This window comes from Takifugu flavidus, chromosome 4 (assembly GCF_003711565.1).
Source record: "Takifugu flavidus isolate HTHZ2018 chromosome 4, ASM371156v2, whole genome shotgun sequence".
NCBI lineage: Eukaryota > Metazoa > Chordata > Actinopteri > Tetraodontiformes > Tetraodontidae > Takifugu > Takifugu flavidus.
Window position 1 is genome coordinate 7,685,682 of NC_079523.1, and position 26,923 is coordinate 7,712,604.

Genomic DNA, 26,923 nt, shown 5'->3' on the forward strand with positions numbered 1-26,923 from the left:
TCTGCCCCCACCCCTCCTGTCTCTGTATCCATCAACAGGTCTAGCCGCCTTTATAGCTGTTTGCTGGCCTGCTGACCTCTGACCTTGCTAATCCACTCTACTCTTATACCATCTTGTACTATTAATGTATCTCTATGAGCTCTCCCCTTCTCTCCTCGGCTTGTCCTCCCCCTTCTCTCTCTCTACCCAGCCGGCCATCAGCAGGAGGGTCCCTCTAAATGAGCCTGGTCCTGCTTCCTGTTAAAGGGGAGTTTTTCCATGCCACTGTTGCTTGTTGTGGGTCAGGCCCTGGGATTCTGGAAAGCGGCGAGAAACAATTTTGATCGTAACATACACTATATAACTAAAGATTGATTTGATTCAGTAATGTCAAAGGGTTCCAGGAAGGGGAAGACAAATGTCAAATGTCCTGGGTCTCCAGTCTGGTTAGTCTTCCTCTTGTCTTCTGAGCTCATGAAGAAAAAGAATGAGAGATTTGGGATAATAAAAGACTCCTCCTAAGAGGGATGGAAGAGCTTCCCTTCCCAATAATTGCCTCCGGAACCATGAAGGCGTACAGTAATTGCATGTTGCTGAGTTTTAATTAGTGCTGAGACTCATTGCCTGCTGCTTCCCAGGTGGCCTGTAAGTTCAGCACAGACAAAACCAAACAGCCGCAGCTCGGTAAAGATCTCTTCATCAAATGATGGCTGGATTAAACCCTCTCTACCAGAGTCTACTCACACTAATGCAAATGGATGATTATCTTTTCCATTTGTGAGAATCCTTTGCTGACATCTGAGGGAGCTGTCTAACATTGCAGGAGCGTCCGTGTTAATTACACATTTGTCGTCTAATAGGTGTTCATGCTGTGGAAATTACCAACATTTAGCAATCAGATGATGTGGGTTCACAACCAATCAAATGTCACCAATATTGAAGCAAGTCAAAAACCAAACGAGCATGGAAAAGTGGGAGGAAAGCTCTGATGTGCATTTCTGATGTGTATTTATGTGAAGCTCTAATTCAGTGGTGTTAAACGGTGGGAAATACTCTACTATGTGGTTTCCTTAAAAACAGAACTTTTTTCAGATAATTTTGTCCAAACAATGGCCAATATTTAGAGTTATTAACGATGAACCTGTAGAGATTTGTCACACATTGCTGATAAACTCATCAGTGCTGTACCGAATGTTGAAGTATTTATAGAGGCGTTTTTATTCTTAGCGTTTATTCTTAGGTGTAACCTGGTGACAAATATTTATTTCAAGTCAGGATTATAAATGCATGCGTAATCTTTAGCTTTGAACATGGATCAGCATCACCATTATTGCTAAGCCCACATGCAGATATAAACACAAGCCTAAAGTTTAAAGATGTTTTATTTGATCAGGGAAAAGAAGCTCAGTGGGTGAAAAAAGTAACACTCAAGCAAACACTTGTGTCCCTGTAAGCATCCAGGCTGAGGAATGAAGCGGTTATTAGGCACTTGTTAGCATGCTTGACAACGCTGGAAACAAAGAAAGAAAACAACTAGCTCGGTTATGACTGAAATCTTCATTTTAAGGCTTGAATTTACGCATTTTACATGAAGTGTGTTTACAGGTGCCTGCAGTTTGACTTTAGCAGTGTTCTGTGGTTCCGCCTGTCTGGTTATTTCCTGCCGAACCTCTGGGGAACAGCCATGCTCCAGACCTGACCGGGAGCACCTTCCCAGTCACGGGGATGTATCTCATTCTCCAGCATCACCTGCCCCTTGGAGTTACGTCCAAATCTAAAATGGAGGGGGAGCAGAGATCTGACTTAAAGCAATTTATACAAGGGGGTCTCCTTTCCAGAGAGTAATCATTGATTTCTGTGTTTGTTAGATCTAAAGGAATATCAGATATGATAAGACTTTGTTTTTGTTCCTTTAGTTGATCCAAGTCTCATAAGCACTAATTTAAACATGTCCAAAAGCACATTTTGAGTGGAGTAGAAAAGCAGATATTCTATCATAATAAGTCTAACTGTGCAGAAGAAGCCTCAGTATTTTGTTTTGATATTTGCTGAAAAATAAAAAAGAGATATTCCTGCATGATAAAACATCGGTTGTGTTCTGTGCTGACACCGACCTCTGTGGCTGATGGAGGACGGAGTTCCTGGTTTCTCGCTGAGCTCCAAGCAGCAGAGCCCTCAGCACTGTGTTCAGTAGATGATCGTCAATGCTGTTGTCAGCGTTTCTGCCACCCTTAAACAACAATCAAACCAATTTCAAAGCCTAATTCGGAGTGCAGAAAAGATTTACATCTTTTATGAGATGCCATTGTATTTCCAGACTAAGATGTGCTCTAATCGGAAAGGGAAATGAGGTTTGGTGAATACGAAAGCATTATTTTTCAAGTTCTCACCATTTCTAGCATGCTGTCAGCCATCTTCTCCTCTGACCCTGGCAGGTCTTCCTTGTCCAGAACGTCTTGGATGTGAAGAGCCTGGCTGACGCTGGTCATCGCCACGACCAGAGCCAGAAGCGTCACCAGCGCGGATGTGTCCATGTCGTGGAACAGCGGAGGAGATCGGACAAGGAAGGCAGGATGAGATGTCGGTGGTAGTCACACCTGTTGTTCTCAAGAGCTCCTCAGAAACTGACTCCTTCTGTTTGGGTTTGGAGGTCCTCTTACGGCTGTGTCTTGTGGCGGTGACAATCTCCCTTGGTCTAATATATGCCTGCCAGCGTCTGGCCAGAGGCCCCCAGGAGACCTGAAGAACGATGCTAATATACAAAGGGAAATGGGCAACAGGATAAAAGAAGTCTGCTAATATGAGATCCAACCTGGTCCATTTAGGAGGATCAGTGCATTAGTGATGATCGAGCGCCCGAGTGTGTTATTATGTGGCCCTCAGGGCAAAGCAGCCCAACTCTGTTAGTTATTAAACAGATAAATCCCCACAAATGCACTCATCCACCGGTCCCTATTGTCCACAAGTCCCAAATTATACATAGACAAACCATCTGAGAGAGGGTTCAATAACCACTTAATCAAGGCACACAATACAAGACAATTATCACCCAAAACAGGTCTGTTCAAAGTACCATTGTTTTTAGATTTGGGTTAGTGGTGAAGCATTGAACTAGAGGGCAACTGTGTAATTTATTTCTCTTATTAATGACTACTCTCGAGTAGGTGGCAGAGGGCCGCAACTCACTTTCTTTGGTGACGTTGTCGTGGAGAAGAGAGCATTAAATAACCAGGTAATAGTTCTAATTCAGTCATCTCTCCACTCAATGGGAAGCTCCGATGTGTGACATTGCTATTGATTACAAGCAGTAGGCCATTAAATGAATATATCAGCAGGAACGTCACTGACACTCAAGGCTTTAATGACACATTGATGCTGTGCAACGAAGAGACGCTTTCGTGGTGACACAAGCGTCCAACCCATAATAGCAATGAAGATCTTCGCAGTGTCTCAGTTATTACACACTCGTGCTCGCTCTTCAGTGCTGTTCTGGCACCGCACTTCACACAACTCGAAAATTGAAGTTGTTTTCAGTGAGATGTGAAAGAAAAGCGAGAAGATGATCTCATCGGCCGTGACTGGGACCAGCTGAAGTTAATGATCCGTTTCTTCTCATCCAGAGCTGCTTCAGACGTTTCGATGATCCACGTTCATAAATGTTCAGCAGATGCTGAGAACTTAACTGCTCTGCAACAAGGCAGGCAATTAGAGGACACAGTGTTTTCAATTCAATTGAGCTTTGTTTTTAACAAGTCTGTGTGTGTGTGTGTGTGTGTGTGTGTGTGTGTGTGTGTGTGTGTGTGTGTGTGTGTGTGTGTGTGTGTGTGTGTGTGTTGTGTGTGTGTGTGTGAGTTCCAGTTTAAGAGGATTTCATCCATTAGGCCCTTTCCAGTGCTAAATCTGTTGATGTCACATCCAGCATTGATGAAAGTTACTTATCACAGGCTGTTAACTGTCATGGCAACCGTGATGACACATTTTCCTCTTTGGGATTAAAGAAAAATCCAATTGATTTATTTTGACGTAAGGAGAAACACATTTCCAGAAAATGTCAGAAAAAAGTTTCATTTCTTTTAAGGCAAAGCATTTTTACACATTTGTAGCCATTTAGCATTCTAATTCGATTATCCAATAACTTCATATTTTATGTTCTGTGTTTTTCTGCCATCTAGCGTTATATAATTGAACTTCATGCCTAACGGCTCAAATAGCTAAAATATTGGCGGCAACTGGCAGTATTTGGTGAAGGATTTTTTATTTTTTATTTTCATTGTGTTCTTATTTACAGCATTAAAACAGCCAAGCATTAATTAAATGAGAGTTAAGGGCAGAATTGCAGCGTAGTTTCATGCAGCAAATACAAGATTGTCCAGCAATGTAAAGGGCGGGGGTATAAAAAATATTACTTAATATGTTGCAGTTCGGTTTTTGGTTCATAATCAGGTTCATCTCTTCTGTCTTCATGTTGTTTTTGTGTCACAGGGTTGTTGTTTCATGGCTGCCTTAGCTGAGGTTTTGTCAGCAGCCCTCACTCTCACCACAAGGCACTTGTATGAAGCAGTAGAAATGCAAATGAAACTACCAAATCGGATGTCTCACAGTGAGATTTCTCCTTCTAACATTTAAAAAAATGTATGAAGAGCTCAAAATTTAGACACTGAAACATAGGCTCCAGCCTTGTATTTTTACAAGGTATCAATATATTATAATTAATCATGCAACAATAACTATTTTATGGCTGTTAAATATATTTATATATATATATTAGGCTGCTTGTCTATTTTTCCATATGTGATTCAAGTTCACTCAGGTAACAAACACAGTACATCTAACTGGATTAAGAAAAAAAATATTGACACAAAAAAAGTATTTAATGATGACGCTAAACAACCTGGTGAACTTGTTCGACCCGCTTACTGACACAACACATTCAACATCTTATTTTACAGATTTATATATTCCCAATGTCAACCAGTGCTAAAAATAAATCCCCAAACATCCTCCTTATATAAATGCTCTCCCCTTGGCCCACAGCAGTCATCAGTCTTGCAGTAGTTAAGGCAAAAGTAGTCTTTTGTGAGGGGCAGTGCTTCTACAGCGGCCAGTGTGTCAGTCTGCATCTATTCTGCTCGTCTTTGAGTTGGGATCTTCTCTTGTAGCTCGATGAGGGTTAGTCCAGGGCTGTAAGGACATACAGTGGTAGCTACCCTGGTTCCATTATTGATGCTGGCCTTCAGTATCTACCGCGCCACGGCAGGAGAAATGCGTGCTATAAATGGACCGTCCGAGGCCGGCACAGAAAAGTCTGGGATGTCACCGGAGCAAAGACGGCGCCAGTGCCTCACATGGTGATCGGGTTGAGTCTGTCGCTGCTACGGAGGAAGTTAAGAGGTCCCGTCGCTCCAGTGTGTGGCCCATTCTTTTTTATGGATTTTCCCCGATTTCTCTGTCTGGAACTGCGGCCGGTCCCCACGAGGGATCTTCACCGCGTGGTACTGGGGCAATTTGTCTTTGTAGTGGGCCCGCTGGAAGAAGCCACACTGGAGGATGACAGAGGAGAGATTAATCGGTTTTTCATTATCACACACACACACTGTGAGCAGTTAGAAAAGTGCTTCTGATGCACTTAAGTAGTTCCTCAGACAGAAGAGATTATCTGATGTTTTTGTGCAGACAAGGTGAATCGCCAGTGGAAGTACAACCACCCAAAAAGCACATCAACATGCTCTCAGCGTCAGTAGATGTTCCCTGAACACCACTGTTACCTAAAGGTACACAACACACTATCCCAACCAGTTTATTCTGGCACCTGGAAACTTGGTCATGTGACACATGACAAACAGGAGGGGACTGAAATGCACACTGCGAGCTCACACACAGGTGTCAGAATGAACCAGGCGATCGGCGGCTGAAGCAAAACGCGCTGCACATCACTGCAAGGGTCAGAGGGCTCAGAGTGGGCGATGGCTGGGTGGCGTTCAGTGACAACAAACACAAAACAACCACTCTGCAATATATTTACGCAACAAAGAAGCACATTTTTGCCCTCCTTCATCATCCAATTTATCTTGAAGTTTAGGAATGTTGTCATCAGCCAGCTAGCAAATGAATCCACAAGGCAGCGCCGCCTACAATTTTGGTTACAACTGACAGATTTTGTTGTATCTGTGTTGTCTAAGGGCAGCTGCCATAAATATCAACACATCAGAAGCATCACAACACTTCAGCTGGCCCCCACCTCACAGCTACACTGTAGGGGTGAGCAAAAATGTGCCAATATTTTGTATGCTAATGAACACCCCCAGCCACCGAGGTGAGGTGAACTAGGAGACACTGCCGGGGGTTTTTTACCGCCTGGAGGAAGAGGAGGAGGGGAGAGCAGGCCAGAGTGAAATGTTCTTTGTATTATAGTTCTGACACCTGCTTCTCCACCTCCGAGGGCTGGACCCCCAAGTGGGCGCGGTAGTACTCCGTCTCATAGTGGCGGCGCGGCTCGTTGCGTTTGAAGAAGCCACACTGGACAACAGATGACCAGAGCAGAGAGGGGGGGAGAGGATAGAATGGGGAAAAGAGTGGGAAATAAAAACAAAAATGGAAATGAGAGGATGAACAAGAGTCATGGACACGTGAAAATAGGACCATTAAAGAGAAGAAAGAGGAAAGAAAAAACTGGACTAACAGAGTGAGACGGTTCCAGATGTCAAGTGGGGGAAGAGGTGACACTAGGAGGAGCTGCTGCATCGTTTTTTTTTATCGTAGAGCACACGTGTGACAGGAGTGTGTGTGGGTTACCTTCCACAGCAGGCAGACCAGCAGGGTCAGCAACAGAATGCCTGCCAGGACAGCGATGAGGATGATCCACCAGGGGATCCAGTACTGGTCAGCCATGCCCGGCTCGGGATAGATCATGACTGGAATCTGATGGAGACCAAAGGTCCATATTGAAATGAGAAATTTTCATCAATGTGGGTGCGTGTGGGGGGGCTGAAACCTGTGCAGCAGCATCCTTCAGGACCAGGTGTTTGATGCTGGACTTGACGGTGATGTTGGCTCTGACCAGCAGCTCCAGAGCGCTGACAGCTGGAAACTCCTGACAGACACGGAAGAACGACGCTGAAACTGTCGCTCGTATCTACAAAAGCTCCGGTTTACCGTCTGTTCACTCACAGACGTACGATTATCTGACATTGAGCTGCGCTCGAGTTCAGAGAGAAAGATGAAAACATGCTTTCCACCTCTATGAAGCTGCTGTTCCACAGCCTGGCATGGATCTTCAGGACAGCCTGTCCAGAGAAGCTGTGGAGAGGACACTGAATCAGGATGCAGTGGGCCGACCCTAGAAGACAGTCCTGGTGGGGAGGAGGACCAATGAGCAACGAGACAAATGCATTTCCCCCGTCTCTTCCTGTCACACCCTCTCACCAGCTTGAGGGACTTGCGTCTATCTGAGGCAGCCACGGCCGGGGTGGTTCTTCCCATGCTCCCCTTTGTGTTCACATGGCCCACGTCTTCAGGGTGGGAGCGGCGGGCTCGTCCAGCCTGCTGAAGCAGCACATTTAACGAAACACATCGATGTGTAACTGCCTTTGAAAGCCATTGACGTGGCCGAACTTTCAGTTTGAGCGTGACTGATTGTAATCCTACTTGGTGACTGACAGGTGTGATTCCTGCAGCTGAGGAGCTGTGCAGCGTCAGAGGATTCAGGGCGCCTGACGAGGTGCAGCGTGCGTCTGCAGAGCCGTCGAAATTCAGGCTGGCCGGATACAGGAGCCACTTCCCATTGGACAGCTCATAGGGCCACATGATGTTAAGAAAGGCCGAGCCGAGTGTCTGCAGGGCCTGACCGGGGTTCGTAACCTTAGGCAGAGAGCAAAGTGAGCCCTTCCTCGCGTCACAGTTACACTAAACGCAGAAGGACGCACCTGAACACAAACACGACACCATTTTTTTTCTCACCACAAACTCAAAATCAACAGGGCTGCCGACGTCCTCCAGGCTGCTCATGGCACTCTCTCCTCTCACCGTCCCGCTGAAGAACAGCTGATGAGGCTCAGCAAGCCTGCGGTGAACACAGAGAGCAGGTCAGCGGGTCAGACGCTCGAACCGAGCCGTGCACCTGTCATGCACCTGTATCAGGCTTCACAGCAAAAGTGTGCGGATTGCAAAAAACTAAATAAGCAGCCCATAAAAGCAGAAGCTTCACAGTGACCATCAGCTATGAGTAAGGTTTTACTCACCCACTGACCGCCAGAGGGAGCTCTATCACAACCTTAGCCAGAGCTGTGACGGGGACCAGGTCGGGCTGCTCACTGATCCTGGAGGCGACACCACAAACAGCCGCTACCTTAGCTGAAATATTCAAATGCTGAAATGGCCACAGAGGTGTGAAGATTTTAGGGACGGTGGGCTTACGTCGTCAGTGAGAGATCTGCTGTCAACTCAGTGGTCTCGATCGTGATGTTAGATGTGCTCAAGTTGATGGTGAACTTCAGCTGGAAGGTGGGTATGTTTGACAAGAAAATTATAGTCTGGCTACTCAGTTGGGTGGAAAACCTGATCATTTCTTACACATGAGCGCATCAAAATGTATGAGAGTAAAAGTAAAAGTGTCTGAGAGCCACTTCCTTTCCTCACCTTTGTGTTCCGTTTCATCGGGTTCCCCAGGTCACATTCAACATGGGAGCCGTTCTGGTTTGCTTGGCATCTCATCTGCATTTAAACAGATAACAAAATGCAAGTTCACACATTTCCACCTTTGGATGATATTTCTGACCTTGTACCTGTGCCGGGATCCTGGAGCCTGCGTACGACAGCGTGTCTGGCAGAGAGATGAACAACTGAGCGGCATGAGCGTCGTCGCCGTCCTCCTCGGGAAACAGGGGGTCGGATGGCGTGTTGGTGACGGTGATCTCCAGCACCACCAAACGCTGGTCTGACAGCGAGAAGACCTGCACGTCGTCCTCATCCCTGCAAAAAAGGTGAGCCGCACACTGTTGCGTTCAGCGACACGTTCAGCCTCGTGTTTTGACCAAATTCAGGTTTCACTCTCATGTTGGAGATGTTGCAGGGTGAAAAAGCCAGACTGATGCTAACTTTGGCAGAGGCGTGAAGAGGTCAGAGGTCAAAGGCCGCGTTCCAAACTGGTAGCTCAGCTTCAGGTTGCTCTGGCAGATTTTGTCAGCTCCACATCCCTCTCGCAGGAAGTTCACCTTGTGGAAGTCAGAGAAGAGACGGATCAGCGCCGCAGCTACATTAATGAGGCAGAAAAAGCTTCGCTGCAATGGAAACGTAAAGAATGTTCAATGGCCACATGAAAGAAACATTAGACAAGAGCGTTTGGTGTTATTTAAGCTTTTTAGCGTTGGAAAAAACCTTTAAGAAAAGATATTTCTATGAGACAACCTAGACTATGCACAGAAAAAAAAGTTTCAATTGTATTTCAAAAGACTGATACATATCTAATTTTGTTTTAAGGCTCTGGATCAGTCAGTGATGAGCAAATATGGATTTTCATGCATTATTTGTTCTTAATCAAAGAAAAACGACCCACACTTGGGGTAATTAGAATTTGTTGTAAAAAAATATATAATACATTGTTTTTTGGGGCTATTTAAACCTGAAAACAACACATCAAATATGAATTTAAATCTACTGGTTACTAAACTAAGAGTATCATAGGCAGTGACCTGTACACAGCAGAAGCCATTTAAAACTAATTCAGTCTAGAAATTTGGATTCAGACCTCTGAGTAAAGCATGTTGGAGGGAGAAACACTGAGCACAGGCGGCAGCTTCTCCAGCCTCTTGGACGCCGAGTGTCTGCGCGGTGGAACTGGCTTAATGGTGTGGGTTATCTCCAGTGAGATGGGCCGCAGCTTGTCCCGGATGTTCTCCTGCATGGAACAATGATCAGTCCTGAAGCTTTGTCGCGTGTAAGTCCTGTCTCTGATGTGCACGACTAGAGCACGTCGGCGTTACTGACATTGAGCTGGAACACAGCGCTGGTGCACACGTGGTGGTGCTGCTTGTGGAGCTCCACCTCCTCCGTCTGAGTGTACTCTGGATCCAGGGAACTGCGGCCCAGGAAGTTGACGCGGTGCGGGAGGCCCAACTTCCTGCGCTCCGTGTCGGCTTCAAAGTGCACCAACAGGGCTGGATGGGAAGAGCGTGGGAGCAAGGCATGAAGGCAAACAGAAATGTCAGGACACACACAGAGCAGACGCCTAAGGTGCCCACCGGGGACCGATCCCATATAATCCAACCATCTAAGAGGACAGTAGCTGTGATGTCATCAAAACAACGTTAACTCTGCGCCGTGGATAAGGTTACGCTCCACTTTAAATAGAGTCTTGGTGCTTTGAGCCCAAGTCCCCCATGATGGGAGAACCAAAAAGGTGGTGACTTACTAATGTGGGGTGAGTAGTGTTCTGGGTGGGCCATAAAGGCGAAGCAAGCCTTGACCTCCACGCTAAAAACAGCAGGACAGGGGAAAAAAGAACATTATCTGTGATGCAGATTCAGCGGCAGTTGCTTGTGTGGGCGTGGGTTCGGGCCTCACCACACTCCTGTCCTGCCTTTGCAGTTGCTCTGCTCCAGATCGATGTATTGAGGATCAATGGATACGTCTCTGATCACATGGATGACGGGACAAGACCTGGGGGCGCACGAACGACGGCGGAGGAGGATGAGAGCATTGTTAGCAGGGAAAGATGTTAAATTTCCACATCTGCAAAGTCAGATTCTCACACCTGAAGAGAACCACAGAGTCGTTGAGGGAGCCCACGGCAACATCTGGGTAATGGTTAGCGTCTATATCCAAACCACCTGAGATGGAGTATCCGAAACGTCTCACGTCAAAGTCCCGACCATCCAGCACCTGATGGGAGAGATGGATGACTGTTGACAGATGTGTTTAGACAATAAAAGGAAAATTTAAGGGTTCTCTTGGATCACCTGAGCAGGTTTCGTTTCAATACCAGCGTCTGAACCTCTGTAGATGAAAACCTTGCCATCGCCATCAAACGGGGCCCCCACTGCGATATCTACACACACGTGCAGTTTGGTATGATTAGTCACAAGCAAATGAGGGATTTTTCCATGTGCGGAGCTTCAAACACACGCTCTAACCTCCATATCCGTCCTGGTCCAGATCTCCGACGCTGCTGACTGTCATCCCGAACATGGAGTCGTAGGTCCCGTTGAGACGGATCGGCCGGGCCTGATCATCCCAGTGGCCGAAGGGGTTCAGGTAGACGTACACAGCCCCGCCGATCTCTGCCTTACGGTCAAAGAAATTCGGAGCTCCGATAATCAGATCCGTCCATCTGTGCCGAGAAACAAAACCAGAGATCTTCGAAGAGTTCCTGAACTTTCTCAGAAGCACAAACTGTCTTGAGCTTCGTTTTCCTCTCACCCATCCCTGTTCAGGTCTGTCGTGGCTACCGAGTACCCAAAGGAAGACGCCAGCTCCTCCCCCCAGAAAATGTGCTGCGGCACCAGTCGGTACACATTGTCTTTCCTCAGCAGCACCACCGCCCCTGTGTGATTAGCCCGGGGCGCCCCCGCCACGAAGGTCAGCTCCCCGAGGCTCATAATGTCCATGGCTGAGTCCACTGAAAATCCTGGAAGGAGACGACGGCATGGGGGAGGGAGGGGTCAGAGGTGAGTATCGACCGTGGGACTGGGGCCATCTCTTCCCTGCGTCATGTTCGGCTCATCGTTTTACTAATGAAATGTGCGATTTGAGTGCTTATTGATTAGATGTCAAAGTCCTGATGAGTGTAAACGACCTGTGTGCTGCTGTTGGAGCGATTTTAAGTCCAAGAGCAGAAAAAGGCCAGTTTGTAACGGGGAGAGATGTTTGGAGACTCGCCTAACGTCTCCTGAGATTCACGATGCTGCTGCTTTCAGTTGCCTCGGGAAGTCAGCATGTAAACAAGTTGGCTGAGCATTCATCAGATTTATCACCTAGAGCAGCTCTGCTTTTGTGTGTCTGTGAATTAAGCACATCTCTGCATGTGTGTGTGTGGGAATGTATGGATGCATATAAATCAGGGAGTGTAAAGGACTGAACAGCTGGAAGGAGTGTGTGTGGGGGTATATTTGTGTGCATGTGGGTTGTGAGTTTGCATCATGGGTAAGTTTGTTATCAAGCAGTAAATATCTGCAAATCAGATGAAATCTTATACATCCATCATGCACCAGTTTAAAGACATGCAAAGGGAGTGTGAGAGAGGGGGGGTGAGTAAACATACATAGGGAGACAACAACAGAGACAAACTCCATGGTGGCAGGTGTGGAATGCAACTGTCAGCATCACAGATCCTGTAAACACCCCTGAACGGAGACTAAGGCGCCGCTATTTCCACACTGGGTGGCTTTTAACAAGGTCATCGCTATAAACCTCCAGCTTAAACTAGTGCGAAATATAGGCTACCTTCTTTCCATCGCCGATTAGAATTCTAAAAATAGAAAGCATGAATATTTATCTGTCGTGTTTATTTTGAGCTTTCATATTATGTAAGTCTTTCTTTACCGCCATGCTCATTTGAAATCTTTATGTCTTGGAGGTGGCCTCCAGATAACCTGACAGAGTCAATTTAGCTCCACACGCATTTGTTGTAACATACCAGCGTTTAGCCCAATGGTACGTCAGTAAAAAGATGTATGCTTTCAATTAGCAAGATGCTTAAACTTAATTTAAATGCTGTTTCCAATTTAATGATAAACACATAAAGAAAACACACCATCTAAATTAGCTGCAACACTGTTGGGGGGTTGTTTTAGTAAGCATGCGTATGTCTGCTATATCATCTGATTAGGATCAATGGGAGCATGTGAGTAATAAATGAAGGATCAGGGGTCACGTGGGAATTAGTGTTGTCACGGCGACGGCTCAATGTGGGGACCAAGAGGGTGAGCAGGCTCGGAGGCATGTGAATGAAAAGATTTACAGCAGATCCACACACTTAGTGGACACTGATAACTGGAACAGTCAACACAACATAAATAGTTCTTCCTTGATACCAGCGGAGACCGGACAGCAACAGACTCCTTAAAATATCACACCAAAAAGTGCAGCACGAATCTTGGTTCCTCAGGATCTGAGATCACTTTGGTGTCTCGCTTTATATCTTCCTAATTTAAGCTTGCAAAATAACAGAGATTTAACACATTCCAAATTCCAGCTACTCAGGATATACAGCACCTATGGAACTATAGCCCTTAGCAGACGCTCTAGCTTTAAACGGTAGATGAAAAACATTAGCTGTAGCAATGATGCTAATTAAACTAAGTAGTTCATTTTAAGTCAAATGAGGTCTTCTGTGCCGCTGGATACGCACTTAGGAGAATGAATCTCAGTTAATTATGTCTTACAGTTTCATGTCAGTATAGTTCAAATGAAAAAAAGCTCTGTAATTCCATCTGCTTGGTCATACTTCACCTGGTTAGCCGTAAAGTAGCATTAGCTTAAAGCACTAGAACGCTAAACTCTCGCCACAGGGCCGCTACCACGAATAGGGTTGTCTATGAGTTATGTAAAACTTTTGATTGGGAAAATAATTAAAAAAACCTAAGCCACCAGGAAAGCCTCACGCACATACACACACACACACACACACACACACACACACACACACACACACATACACACATGCACGCAGACACGCTAAAGATGACAGATACCTACAGACAGAACACACACACCCTGCTGCTACTCAGACACAACCATCCCATATATTCGAAAGTAATGTCTTGAAAGTAAATTAAACAAAAATCAAACAATAGAAATCATATAAATGAAATATTAAATTAATTACAAAATAAAAATTATGTTAAATTAAATTGGATGGCCGTCTCTTTATAGCAGTAAAGGTGGTTCAGTCTAATTTACAAGACAGATTAAAACCAAACATCTAGGGGGGATTAGCGGTAAAGATTAAGACAAAGACAGATAAGATAGCAGAACTACTTTCACTACAAGCCCAAGTCTGATCCGAAACAAAAACACCTCACGCCTACAAACCTAAGTAGCTATTATGAGCTACATCCTCAAATGGTGTGGGTCGACTGGAGGGCTCCAGAGTTTTGTACAGCAGTGCATCTTCAATGGGACTAGCCATGAACAAGAGCCCTACATGGCCCGAGATAGGAGGAGAAGGACAGAGAGAGAGAGGTCGGGAGTGATGGGGTGGTGGAATGGTGAGGGGGATAAAAGAGTGGACAGAGAGAGAAACAAAGGGGACAGGGTTGTGCGGGTGAGACAGGCTGTGATTGATTGGTTTCTGCTCTTTGGTGCTGCAGCGGTGCTTCCTGTAAAACCACTGGGTAGCACTGGTGAGGAGCCGACGTTTCGGGCCCAGACTGCGTCCTCTTTCTCGTTTCCATTTGATTGTTCCAAAGCTGGAGGCAGGCCGTCCCAGTCTTAGTAAATATTAAAATCATAGGAATGAGAGTTAGGTCTCAAGACTCAGCTCTTGGAACTTTTCCACATCCGTCCACCCACGTTCATTTCAAAGAAAAACATTGGACAGGAAACCACCAGTTAGCGGCAGAGCCCCCCCTGGTATTAGCTGACTTCTCTAGCATGCTGAGGTGCAGTCTGGCCCCTGGTGTCGCCCCCACACCGGCCCTCAGGTCCTCTCCTGTGCACGGGCAACAGTGAGCGGGGAGGGCAGATCCTACCCAGGTAACTGTGGTAGGGCACGGGGATGAGCTGGGCGTTTAGCTGTTTCTGATCTGCCACCTCGTAGGGTCCGTCGTCATAGAGACCGAGGTCAAGCAGAGTCTGGTTGAGGAGCTGGACGCGCATCTCACCTGGAATGGAAACGGGCGAGGGGCACAGCAAAATAACATGGATGGGGGAGGGGGGGGGCATGTTTCAGAGGTAGCCCTCATCAAGGACAGAGAGGCTCAAATTCCCCAAATCCAGCATCAGATGATCATAAAACATATACAACAACAGATACCTACACACCTATTAAAGCATGTTCAGTTACATTTGGTTGAGGTTTGTGAATTAAAAAGCTTAGACAGTCAATAATATTATTGATCTCCTGCATGAGAGTGTAAAATCAATCAGCTCCACTCATAAATCTGCCTTCTTTAATTAGAGCTCCTAAAATTCTGTCTGCATTTATGACGTTGCAACAAAACCCTCCTGTTCAACCTGTTTCAACAAAGCATTTAGTGTAAATTAGCCATATTCTCCAGCTCATTCATACATTTAGTTCTGTATATATCTTAACAACATGTGTTTTAGCTCTTTAGCCTTCACAAGCTGTCTGCAGCGGCCATGTCGCTAGTTTTATTCCAATCTTTTGAGAGGGAGCAGCTCAGCTGTCCTCAGCTCAGTGGGACGCGTTACCTTTCCAGTTGTATGTTCCAGGGGCCCCAAACAGAATGAAGTTGTTATCGGGGGTGAAACTGACTGAAAGGCCCTGCTGACAGAAGCCGAACTGCTCGTGTCCCTGCGGGCGGCCTTCGCAGAACTTCCATTCTCCTCCGTCCAGGTCGTCCCGCTCCGTCAGGTCGTCGCTCAGGACGTAGCAGCGGCCGATGGGGTCGCGGGTCTCTGACGGCTGACTCACACGCTGCCTGAGCTCGTAGAGGTGCGCGCAGGTCTTGTGGGGTACAAGAGGACATCATTTAGTGAGCTTGGATCTCGGTGGCCTGTGGGCCTGGTGCCTTCATGAGTTGGTGTTCGTCTCTTACCACCACCTTCCCTCCGATCCCCTGACTCTTGACAGTAACTCCCAGCCACTGGTTGTGTTTGCTCTCTCTGTTCAGACTCACTGAGATAAAACAAAAAGGGAAATTAAAAGTATATACATGAAAATAGGCCCAGCCGTAAACCCACTCGCTCCCGCGTTGATGGGGTTGTTCTAGCCGCCGATGAAGCGCCATCTTCCACCCACCTTCTCCGTCTATGTCCACCCTCTCGCAGTCGTACTCCTCTGGCGTGATGGGGCATCTGAATAACGCTCCGGGTCGGCTGCCCCTCAGCGGGCCTTGCCCTGCTGCCTGCGGCGCCCCCACGAGGATCCTGGAGGAACACACCATAAAGTCGCGGTCACGTCTGCTGGCCAACCTCAGTGGCCTCATAGCTCAGCCATCAATAACGAGTTCAGCTTTAAAAATACAGCACATCTGTTCTGATCATGTTGGTAGCACCAGGCTGTCGCGGTCTCGCATCATTTTGTAATAACAGGAGGAAGAAAGGTTTATCTTCGGCGATGGAGGCTCGTATTTCGAGCGCCGGGTCACTGCCCTCTGCCTTATTAGGAGCGGCTGATTCAACTTAGCTCGCTATTTAAAAACAGAACCTTGAGCCGCATTCCCACCAAGACCAGCAGTAGAGGCCCTGAAGAGACGCAGGAAAATAAAAGACATATTGTAAACCAGCCTGAGAGCGGCTGCGAAGATTCCCCAGACAACAACAGCGCTTCCTGTGAGCCGGCCGATTATCTGTAATTATCATAACGGTGCAGCCCTTCAGTTCTATACGCTTAAATTGGAACCATCTCTGTGGGAGAACTTTGCCTATAAATACTGTGCAGCCAACTGATAGCCCTGCCTGAACCAGGCACAGACAAACAGACGGTTGGGTGGTCACCGATACTGTCAACAAACAGCCTGAGCTGAGAGTCGTCCTGCTGTTATAGTGCAGATATTTCAGAAGCCAAATGTGTCGTTTGTCATTCATCACGGGACAAAAATCTCCTTATTATAATGTAGCAGGAGCACTCAACAGGAGCTAGCATGGCCTTTGGGTATAAAAAAAAAGAGATCACAAGAATAGCTTCAAGGCACTCCCCAAAATTCTTTTATTATCATTAGACTGAATAAGAAAGAGGCTTTTACAGTAAGAGATGGACGGTCTTGTCACAACCTAAGTAAAGGCCGACTCTCACACTCTCCCTCGAGCTTCAAATCACAACTCAAAACCCACCTTTTCAAACTAGCATTCTCTCTTTGATTCATTCATTCAACTCTTGCACCTTATTGTGATTTCATCTCATTTATTTCTTCCTCTTTTGTCTGCGATTGTGTTTTGGTGACCGTGACTGTCCTGAAAGGTGCCTCTTGAATTTAAAAATGTTGTTATTTTTCATCATCATTAGTGTTATAATTAAGTTACCTCATAATGTTACGTTTGCACACTTTGTTGATGTGGCTGGAACAGATTTGATGTTCCTATTCCAAAAAGGGAGGATTACCCACTGGGACTGGTTGTGGGACATGTTTCGACATGGAGACACAAATGCACAGCAAGCATTAGCTTTGTTCTAGCAGAAGATTCCAGCCCAATAAACACAGTGGAAACGCAGCCACATTATCAGACAGTTCCACTTTCCCTCCTCTACTCATATCTGCTCTGCAGTCATGTGTCTCAGGAACCATCTCAAGTCACAACACCCCAAACTAAGGATGAGGGCTTCAGCTATCCGGTACTCTATGCCAAGACCCAGACAATGGATGGAAGAAGGAAATAAAATAAAACAAAAACAAAATGATAAGATCTGATCCTTCTTATAGATCCACATACCAAAAGTGCTCTCGCTTATGTTTGGGGGTAAAGGTGATGTCTATCTTCACAAGCAGGTGTCAGGGTGTCAGGTGGGGGGTCCTTTAAGCTGTTAAACCACCAATATTTTGAGATGTTTTGTCACCCGAACTCAAACACTCGCCCGCATATGATATCCAGCCAGCTTTAGCATTATTTCAAAGAGCAGGGTGCAAGAAGGGTCTAAATGGAAGACAATCCGGGCTTCTATTTTGAGGCGTCTCTAAAATGAAAGACGCCTTTATGGGGAAAATGGAAGTCACCAGTTAACTGTCGAACAAGGACAGTTTGTGTGGCGGTCCAGAAGAGGCAGGCCTGGGTATTCTGCATGAATCTATTTGTATGAAGTCATCGAGTTATTATAAGTTGAGGAATGCCTGACGTACTGTCACGCGTGTCCTGGGTTTACCACAGAAGAAGAGTGATGGCTGAGTAATAGCTCTGCTGTTCGGGGGGGATCCAGACAGCATTATCACCTTTCATCTTTACGAGAAACTGCATTTGTTCCCGTTGCAGGCTGGGCCGGAATATGAGGGGGTGTTACCGTGACGATGCCGTGCGTGAAATACCCACATGAACCCAGATCACGGCAGAGCCAGCAGCGTAACCGGAGCGTGAGTGTGATGATGCACATACTGTAGAGGGGGTTTGATGATAAACCTCCCAACCCCTCCCCAACACAAGGTAATCAGATTAATAGGAGCCCAAATAAACATTGGCAAGCAGAAGAGCACATCATTAGCATTGAGTATGCAGAGGAACTATAATGTCAAGGTATAAATATCAGGACCGGTTTGGTACATCCTGTTTTTATCCGGTGTCCATTATATATAATCACCTGTTTAAACATTTTCGAAAAGTTACAGAGAATAGACTGCTACTTTTGTCGTGCAGCCCTAATGAACATGGAAACTAGCTAGAGTGTAAACATCTTTTGAACATACATTTATTTCTACCTCAAACTCAGCTTATTTCCAACATTCTGTTTACCGCCACTTTTTCACCTGGTGGCCAGTCTTTGTATTGCAAATATTAAAATGGTGACTCAAAATCTAAAGCACATTTCCAGTCATAAAACAGGCTCTGGTTGTAATAATTATTCAATAACCTAGCACTGATGGCTGTGCACAGGTTTTTCCAGCTAATTTTCACTTATGAATTATAGTCACACGCTAGAATATTATTACCCCACAATCAGAGTGGTGCGTTCATTAGGGAGATTATGTGGTCTGACCCCAAAACACATTAATTCCCACCATGGGTCTGATCAATCATCCCCCCAGTACCACCCTTACATGCATCCCACCTCAGTCCTCCCCCCAACCCGCCCTCAGAAACCCCTAAAAAATCCCACACAGACATTTCCAATGAGACCATAAAGGGCCACAAACTCAGGTCAGAATGTTTGCTGAATTATTAAAACAATCCTAGTGTTGATTCACCGAGGTGATAAAAACCAAACATGATGTAGATCAAATCCTCTATTTACTGCATTTTGATAGTGTTTATACTCCCACAGCAACTAAATTCCAGTGGGTTCATTTCCCTAAATCGATCGCCAAATTCTCCCCCAAACTAAACATGAACTAACACCAGAGTTGGGCTTTTGTCGTCCCAGGGAAAAGTGCCGGACGTGCCTGGATTTCACCTGCAAAGTGCTCATGTAAACACTCCATCAAACGAGAGACACCAACACCTCCCTTGTTGTAATCCAACAATAATTCCTGAAATTCTGATTTGCTTGTTTATGGAAGAAGGCGGCTCGCGCCGAGACCGAAAAAGGAGAAAGTGGAGGGATATATAATTATGTAAGACGTAGAGGAGAGACTGAGGCAGTTCAGCTGTGACCCACACATGCCTCCCCTTCTAAAAGTTAATCTTTTCTTCTTTCTTTTGTGAAAAGCTGAATCCTCCCTCGCACCCCTTTAACATCTGTGAGTGGTGTGAGGTCGTGGCTCAATAGACAGTGGCTCTGCAGGACCAGCACGGAGGCCAGGGGTTCTTTAGGAATTCTGTTGTCATGGGGCAAGACTGTGACCTCTGCCCTTCAAACACACACTCTCATGTGCACATTCATGCAGAGGAAAGACATCAATGGAGGGGCTGCAAGGACAAATTTGGGCATGTAGGAATACAGAAGATCACCCCAAGGAAGACGTCGGACAACTGGGTAAACTCACTGGCTGCAACGTGTCCAGCAACATCAACTGTGACCATCATAAAAGCGGTGGGTGTCAGAAGAGACCCGCGCCCACGCCCGACCCCCGGCTTCTCATTCTGGCTTTACAGAGAAGAGGATGACAGCTGAGGCTGAGGTGACGAAGCTGTGACTCATCAGATTTTTAGTATCTCAACCTGCTCTCAGGACGACAGAAATGGTTGGCGCACAATAAAAGTCAAAGAGACACACACACGGTAACAGCTGCCCCAAACCCCTCTGGGATTCTGTGGTTCACTGCTGCCGAACGTGACTCAACTTCCCGTTTAAACACCGGTGATGCCAGCGAGGGAATACTTACCGAAACTATAACAAATGGGGAGGAAAATGAGTTTTGAATTGAACTAATATCCGTGACCGTGCGACTATGCTATGAGCAGGAGGGGCACAACAGCTGTGAGCAGCTGTAACCCCCCCACCACCACCACCATCCACCCCCCCACCGTCCACCCCCGTCTTTGCTTCAGATGAATTTTTAACAACCCCTCAGCTCACCACCTGAACCGCCACTGATCAATAAATGAAAGACCGTTTGACCATCTGCAGACATAGATGAGCGGATGATTGGCAGACACACACACAGACACACACACACATATGCACACACACACACACAGACTTTCTTCTTGTCCCTTAGTCTCCTGCTGTTCTGCTCCCCTCTTAGCCACTCATATGTCTATTGATCTGCACACGGCTCATGTGACACCTCTATTTTAATTATCTTTTACTTTTGGTCTTTTACATTTTATTGCTGAACTCTTTTGGTTAAAAAAAATGAACAAACATTAAAACCAAATAAACACTCGGGTAAATTACGTCTTTTCTGTACTTTCACAGACAGGCGTGGAAATGGACTGATCAGGTCGCCTCTTTCACTCCAGTCTAAACATGTCATTGTTGCCAAGCTGTTACACCAGTACCTTTCATATGTAGCTACATATATATATAAATCAGCAAACTATGATTCAACTCCACACAATGCCGACATATCCGAATATCCAATACCTAACCCCCAAAGCTAATGGATCTGAACTAAAATGAGAAAAGATAAATGAAAACCCAACACGGTGCAAAGCCAACTGTGCTGTAATCAACGATCTTGTGTATCCTGATAAGCAAACACAAAAAGGTTCTCCATCGTTTGCAATTTCCTCCTCATCTCTGCTTATCACATGCTGGGCTGTAGCCACAGTTCTGCCCTCAGTTCTGCTATCCTGCTGATTGATTGAACCGCATCTTTACCAGAGTGCACCCAACTGCCTCCAAATGGATACACACATATATTTAATCAAGGGGGGTGATTTATTCATCCACTTCCACCAGACCCTCCCCCACACAGAGACTTAACTGGTGTGTTGTCAGTCCGCGGTAAGGTTTTAAGTACTAAAACATCTTTGATTTTCTTATGAATAAGAAGAAATTTATATGATATTGCCCATCAAGATATTACCGCCTGTTTTCCCTTTGCTCTGACAGAGTGTTCTGCACCACATTCGCTGCTGATCCTGCAGCCCGCTGCTCTGCCCCTGGTGAACACGTGTTCCCCAGAGTAATATTCCTGAAAGCTCCGGAGCAGCCCTGCATCCCACAGAGCTTTTGTCCAGTTCAGGCGGGCAGCCTGGTGTGGAGGAATGGGCCAATGCTAACGACACAGGGGGAGTAAGTAAGAGCTAGCAAACAGCATTAGTTGTGTGTGCATGTGTGTATGTGTGTGCGTGCATACACTTTGCTCTTTCTGCTCTCCCATATAAATTTGCTGTTTGTTCCTACATTTATAAGGCTTTTAGATGAATGGTCTCTGGCAGCTTTGGCAACAAGACTGAGGGAGAAAATAGGTGGGATAACACTCATGAATTGAATTAAGGAGCGTGATGGGGGACGGTCCATTCCCAGCTCTTTAGCTGAGGGTGAAAAAGCAGCCTTTATGTGGGTATTTTAATGCAAATTAGCTTTCAGAAAATCTTTGTGTTATAAGCACACATTTATGGCCGACCTCATTTAAACTTGTGTTCTTCCCTAAACAAAAAAAGGTCACAGAGGTTAAACACAAAGGGGGTGTTAATTTTTTTCCCCCCAAATATGGGAGTTACAAAATTTACTGGGAAAAATATAGGTTGAGCACATCTTCTTTAGCGTCTAAAGATGACTTGCTAAATTGAGTGGAACTTTGCAACAGTGTGTGTCCTCCAAACAAGCTCAGGGAACTGTTTTTCTTTCCATTTGAGTCTAATCTCTACCATTTAAGAGCCGGTATGGAAAGCACACTTCTTGTTTTGTGTTCTAGTGTTTATGAAGACTGGAGGATTTGAGGAAGAGGATTTGTTCAGCTTCAGAAATCTGTTTCAGTCTCTTCTTCAGCCACTCAATCCAAACCTCAGAGTAGAGTTCTGGGACCCTCTGGGCCACTGTCAGACCACTGGCTCAGAGAGAGCATCTCTGTTTTGAGTGTATTAACACTCAAAACTAGTCTTGGATGTAAAGTGAGCCGCGACCTGTAACAGCCTACTTTCTTTATGACATCACTACTGTTGAACTTTATGTTTAAATTACATAAATTGAAATATCAGGAAATGTGTTTGACCTGAACATTTTGTCTTACTGTCTTTACTTCTAAACAGTCGCCATAGTTGTGACACGCCGATGACTGACGTCAGCTTTCTTTCGATGTGCCAGTACATAAAGGTGGAGTTCTGCAGTTCTTCAGATTCAAAAATAAGTGACATGGCCTCAGATCTCTGTCCCTGTCCACTGGTGTGTGTGAATGTCCCTCAAAAACACTGACGATGAATGTGTGACATGCAAGAAAAACCAGGTCGGTGGGTTTTACAACATGTGTGTCAAGGCCAGGGAGAGCAGCCACAGCAGGAAGCACCTGTTCAAAAGCATCATTAGTATTTTTCACAGTCTTTCATCCGGCCAGAGGATGAACGTCTTTATCTGAATTCAGGCAGATAGGCAGAGGTTGAGCTAAGCTCAGTGGGCTCCCTGTCTTCACCCCACCGCCAACTATTAGCGGAAGCACCTCTCATGGGAGTATAAATAGACAGCACAGGCATAACTCAGACAGAAATACCCTCATCTGTCTGGCATCAGCAGTGACAGCAACAGGACGAGACCTTTGGGCTCAGTTTGGGAACCCCTGCCTCAAGACAACAGTAATTATGGCCTAGTATGAAAGGTTCTGTATGAAAGGAGAGGAGAGTGCGTTGTAGCTGTTAACATGAAAATAGGGTGGCACTCTTTCAAGTCTTCCAAGCAGGTCACCAAAGAGGGTTTGGTTACAGCATGAGTCAATATGAGATCATAATGTCATGTGGATTGGCTTTTGCCCTGGCTTTTGCTCTTCTCTGGGCTCATTTCTTTAGCGATGTGTGATTCAGCTCAGAGTGTGAGCATCAAAGCTCTGATATCATTTTCACCTCTGAATCCAGGTGCATTAAACACAATGAGCGGAACCCAACATGACTACAGGCATATGTAACCCAAACCTTCCAAACTCGAAGAGAAAATGAGTCATTAGTACAATAACTTTAGTATGGAGACGGAAGCACAGGGGTGATAAGAGGGGCGCATAAATGGAAGCCAAAGTCCCACATTAAAACTGCAGCAATGCCAAGAATGCAATCTTAAAGCTTAATGGAACTGTATTATTTAGATGGAGAGATAATTGCTGCACTCCTGTCTGAATAATACATTTCTCAAATTGTAAGAGTAATCATATAAACTTTAGGTCTTTCAACTACAAACCCAAAGAGTCAGCAGAACTTAAGAATCAAGGTACGGTATACACATGATTATTGGGTATTGTTTGTGATAAACCTCAAAAATGTACTAAGCAGTGAGCTTTTTGTTGTTCAGCAAATCAAAGCTCACTGACATTCAGGTTCAATGTTTTGGTTCCCATTTTACAGGTTTCAGTCTTTTTTTAATCAGTGCAGGAACCTTTTAGAGAATAAGCCCCTAAACTCTGTGCTGATGACCAAATATGAAGCTAAGGAGCCAGTCAGATCCCTCAGAAGTAGAGGGGAGATTATTCGGAATATTTATGATAGAAATACATGTGATGCACAGTGGCTGCAGGATAAACACAAATGGAAAAAATGTAAAGTTGCTTCAAACTTGTTTAAAAGATTTATGGCACAAGCTTTGCTATCAATTGTTGCTAGATGAGAACTTATCTAATTTCATTAGCTTTACTGAAACAGTCCTAGTGATGATGAAGGTGATGTCATCCTAAAGTCATCTGAACTGTAAATATGATGTCACAGAGTAGTGATGACAGTAAATACTCATGGTGCATCAAATAGATGTAATAGACAGTGAGCTACTTTCCGGCAGGAGACGTGACCCTGACTGGGACTGTAAATGCTGACGTCATGGGTCTTACCGGGCGACAGGATGACTCCAGGCCGATTAAACTGAGGAGCCAACACTTAAATATGGACCTCTAATATGGACAACATGCTTCAAACATCTTTAAAATCACTTTTACCTTTGAATATCGACAAGTATAATGGATGTAAATGGAGATTAGTAGCAGTCAAATTCTTCTCACAATATATAATTTACAAGTGGTCCTATATGTGTGATATTTATGATGCTTTAAGTGAGTTAATAAGACCCTTGACTTATGTTCGTCTCAAATGAATTACTGCACAGTCACAAAGGAACAAATTCCTGGAACACACATGCAGATCCACCACAAGATATTGAGAAGTTTACTGAGTAAAGATGATAAAACAAGCATCGATTGCACAGCCGTACAGGCTGTCAGGATCTGCATTCCCCTTGTGTGAAGGCTGCATCAGGACATCAGCACAGCTCTGGAAACAAAAACCTCAAAAAATCCTTAAAACCGTTTCTCTTCTGGCCGGAATTTATAGCCTGGCAGCTGATTCAGCAAACCTGCTCTCAGCCGCTCCACATGCTGCAAATCATGGTCTGATAACTCATGCTGGAGATGCTGGGAGTCCCGCAGCCTCTTATGGATGTAACAGTGATTAAGCAAAGACTGGTGCCGCATAGCAATGCTGTTGAAGCTGCACTACTCAGATTTCACTTTAATGCTGACAAGCTTAAGAGGGGAAAAAGTACAGAATGAAGAGCAGGTGCACGGTGACGATTCAACCTGGTAACAGGGTGTAAAAGTAGATGCCTAAATGAAATATTGTGCCAGAGGCTCGAGGGACGTGCTGCAGTCACTCACCAGCTCTGAGGCTCTGGGCTGATCTGTTGGTGAAGTGCTAGAGAGAAACCAAAAAAGGTGCCACCATCTCCCAACTTGTGCAGTGTGTGGGTAGTATCCAGGTTAAAGCCCCAAGCTTGGCTTGAAAGGGTCCAGAGTGCCCAGAGGAAGAAAGTCCAACCGTGAGAGGAGTGAGATGAGTGGCAGGGAGCTTCCGCGTGTCCCAGCAAGGCTGCCATAGCAAGGTGCAGAGGAGCAAGTTCAGTTCAGCAAAGGTACAGGGCAGATTCCTTCCACAACTCCCTGAAAGAAGCAAAACAGAGCAAATCCACTGCAGTGTCCTCTCTTGTGTGTGGATGTCTCGAGGTTCCAGCCTTCTTTCTCTTCCTCCCTGTCGTGCTCGCCCTAAACTCCGTTTGCCGCTGTCAGTCTGGAGAGCAGGCTGTGAAAATGTGGCTGCCTCTACTATGTGCGTGTGTGTGTGTGTGATTCTCTGAACGCATGTGCGCCTCCCCCTCCTCTAAGCTCTGAGGGAGAGAGGACAAGTGCCTTGAATAGCCCGCTCACTCCTCCCCCCTCCTCTCTCTCTCTCTCTCTCTTTCTGCCTCTCCATCACCCTTCCCTCCCCTCCCACCCTTCCTCCTCTCAGCTGACATCAACACTCAGGGGACTGCTGCCAAAATACCAGGCAAGGTTGTCAAGATACTTAGCGGCTACTGAATAGAGAGAGAGAGGGTGAAAAGACAGCAGACTGTTGTCCGCCGAGTTCACACGGCCCAAAATGACACAGCCCTTGTAGGCTCAGGTGCTCCTAAGAAGGAAAACACCAAGCGAGTAAACACGAGGGGCAATCTCAAGAGTCAAAAAGTTAATCAGATGAAAATCTCAAAGTCTTTTTCTCTGCCCTGAGCTCCAAAAAAACCCTGCAGCTTTGACTGGGAGCAGCAGTGATCTAGAAGGAATCTTGCAGACAAAAGGGCAAAATGCGCAGTGACCCAAGAAAGTTTATTGCAGACCTCTAATTCCTCTGGAAAAGAGAGGGAGGGAGACACTCGGGCAGAGACCTCTTCAGCCTCGTTGTTTCTCCTGCGAGGCTCCTGCAGTGTTGTCCTGCTGTTGCTGTTTCAAGCAGCTGATTTCTGTTTGTCTAGTGTCAGGCCCTACGCAGCTGTCACACCGTCGCCGCGACTGCTCCGCACCAACAGACGCGAGGGAGGACTGGGTGGGAGGACTGGGTGGGAGGACCAAACCTGGATTTGATCACATTTAAAAAATAAAAGAACAACCTTAAGATATTTGGAATTTCCCTTCACTCTCTGACCCACAAACATGCACATTAAAGAAGATTAAAACTTAAGCATATGTCTCCCTGCACTTCCATCACTATCCACACACACACAAGCACACACACACACACACACACACACACACACACGGACCAGGTTTCTGGAAGGATGAGGCTAAATTCCTCTTGGCTTACCTGGCTGGATTCAGCGATAACTCTCCCATACCCAAATCTTCTCCACCTCCTTCTGCTGATGGAAAAAAAAAACCTCCAGTCTGATCCAACAGGTGTGGTCTTTAGCACAAATCAGTCAGGTTCCTATTCTACTTTTCACCTAACTGTATTTTTAAAGTAATAATGTGGATCGATGGGTCTATCCCAGCAGACACTGCATGGCAGGCGTTCACCCCAGACAGGTCACCAGTCATCACTACTCATTCATAACTAATTTAGAGCCTCCATTAAAACTAACGTGCATGTTTGTGGTCTGTGGGAGGAAATCTGTACCTGGCCAGGACATACACATGGGAAGGCCCGGATCTGGAAACATACCTGGAGCCTTCATGTCATAAGTCGATCAGCACTACACTACACTGAGTTTATATGTTGTAGTTCATTTCAAGAAGTACTTCAAGAAGTACTTCCTGGAACTTATTAGGTTAAAAAAGTTAGGATCCTGTTTTGGTCCGTT

At 45.7% G+C, this 26,923-nt stretch overlaps 2 protein-coding genes across 9 annotated transcripts; both read right to left on the reverse strand.

The window, feature by feature from the left end:
* Nucleotides 1-1,343: 1,343 nt before the first annotated feature.
* On the reverse strand, nt 1,344-2,670 carry npffl (neuropeptide FF-amide peptide precursor like). 2 transcript variants are annotated; one of them, XR_008950114.1, is made up of 4 exons: nt 2,370-2,670; nt 2,094-2,209; nt 1,583-1,753; nt 1,344-1,489 (listed from the first exon to the last, which is right to left on the reverse strand). XR_008950114.1 is itself a non-coding variant. In XM_057030408.1 (3 exons), exons 1-3 carry the CDS (start codon nt 2,511-2,513, stop codon nt 1,633-1,635), a joined length of 381 nt encoding a protein of 126 aa, XP_056886388.1. In that variant the 5' UTR covers nt 2,514-2,670; the 3' UTR covers nt 1,344-1,632. The 2 variants fall into 2 exon arrangements, 1 of the variants encoding a protein (XP_056886388.1); XM_057030408.1 differs by having other exon boundaries at nt 1,344-1,753.
* A 1,547-nt stretch (nt 2,671-4,217) lies between these two features.
* Nucleotides 4,218-25,493, reverse strand: itga7 (integrin, alpha 7). Of its 7 annotated transcripts, XR_008950113.1 has the most exons (26): nt 24,969-25,493; nt 15,896-16,023; nt 15,693-15,772; nt 15,346-15,601; nt 14,664-14,795; nt 11,392-11,599; nt 11,106-11,302; nt 10,932-11,020; nt 10,727-10,854; nt 10,537-10,632; nt 10,385-10,446; nt 9,961-10,130; nt 9,722-9,871; nt 9,073-9,188; nt 8,760-8,946; nt 8,614-8,688; nt 8,392-8,471; nt 8,217-8,294; nt 7,936-8,038; nt 7,624-7,836; nt 7,402-7,521; nt 7,215-7,328; nt 6,971-7,069; nt 6,772-6,897; nt 6,331-6,495; nt 5,382-5,519 (listed from the first exon to the last, which is right to left on the reverse strand). XR_008950113.1 is itself a non-coding variant. In XM_057030405.1 (25 exons), the coding sequence occupies exons 1-25, from the start codon at nt 25,184-25,186 to the stop codon at nt 5,364-5,366; spliced, it is 3,366 nt and encodes a 1,121-aa protein (XP_056886385.1). In that variant the 5' UTR covers nt 25,187-25,492; the 3' UTR covers nt 4,218-5,363. The 7 variants fall into 7 exon arrangements, 6 of the variants coding, with proteins under 6 accessions (XP_056886385.1, XP_056886384.1, XP_056886387.1 ...); XM_057030405.1 differs by lacking the exon at nt 6,331-6,495 and having other exon boundaries at nt 4,218-5,519; nt 7,402-7,518; nt 7,636-7,836; nt 24,969-25,492; XM_057030404.1 differs by lacking the exon at nt 6,331-6,495 and having other exon boundaries at nt 4,218-5,519; nt 7,636-7,836; nt 24,969-25,492.
* Between the last annotated feature and the right edge of the window lie 1,430 nt (nt 25,494-26,923).

What these genes read in the sequence shown, in the direction of transcription:
- npffl (XM_057030408.1), bottom strand. Translation starts at nt 2,513, where the DNA reads ATGGACACATCCGCGCTGGTGACGCTTCTGGCTCTGGTCGTGGCGATG. An exon ending in CTGACAGCATGCTAGAAATG is followed by an intron (nt 2,210 to 2,369) that starts GTGAGAACTTGA and finishes TTGTTGTTTAAG; the next exon opens with GGTGGCAGAAACGCTGACAA. An exon ending in GTCCTCCATCAGCCACAGAG is followed by an intron (nt 1,754 to 2,093) that starts GTCGGTGTCAGC and finishes CCTCCATTTTAG; the next exon opens with ATTTGGACGTAACTCCAAGG.
- itga7 (XM_057030402.1), bottom strand. Translation starts at nt 25,186, where the DNA reads ATGGCAGCCTTGCTGGGACACGCGGAAGCTCCCTGCCACTCATCTCAC. An exon ending in GGACCAGGACGGATATGGAG is followed by an intron (nt 11,021 to 11,105) that starts GTTAGAGCGTGT and finishes ACGTGTGTGTAG; the next exon opens with ATATCGCAGTGGGGGCCCCG. An exon ending in GCTCCAGGATCCCGGCACAG is followed by an intron (nt 8,689 to 8,759) that starts GTACAAGGTCAG and finishes GTTTAAATGCAG; the next exon opens with ATGAGATGCCAAGCAAACCA.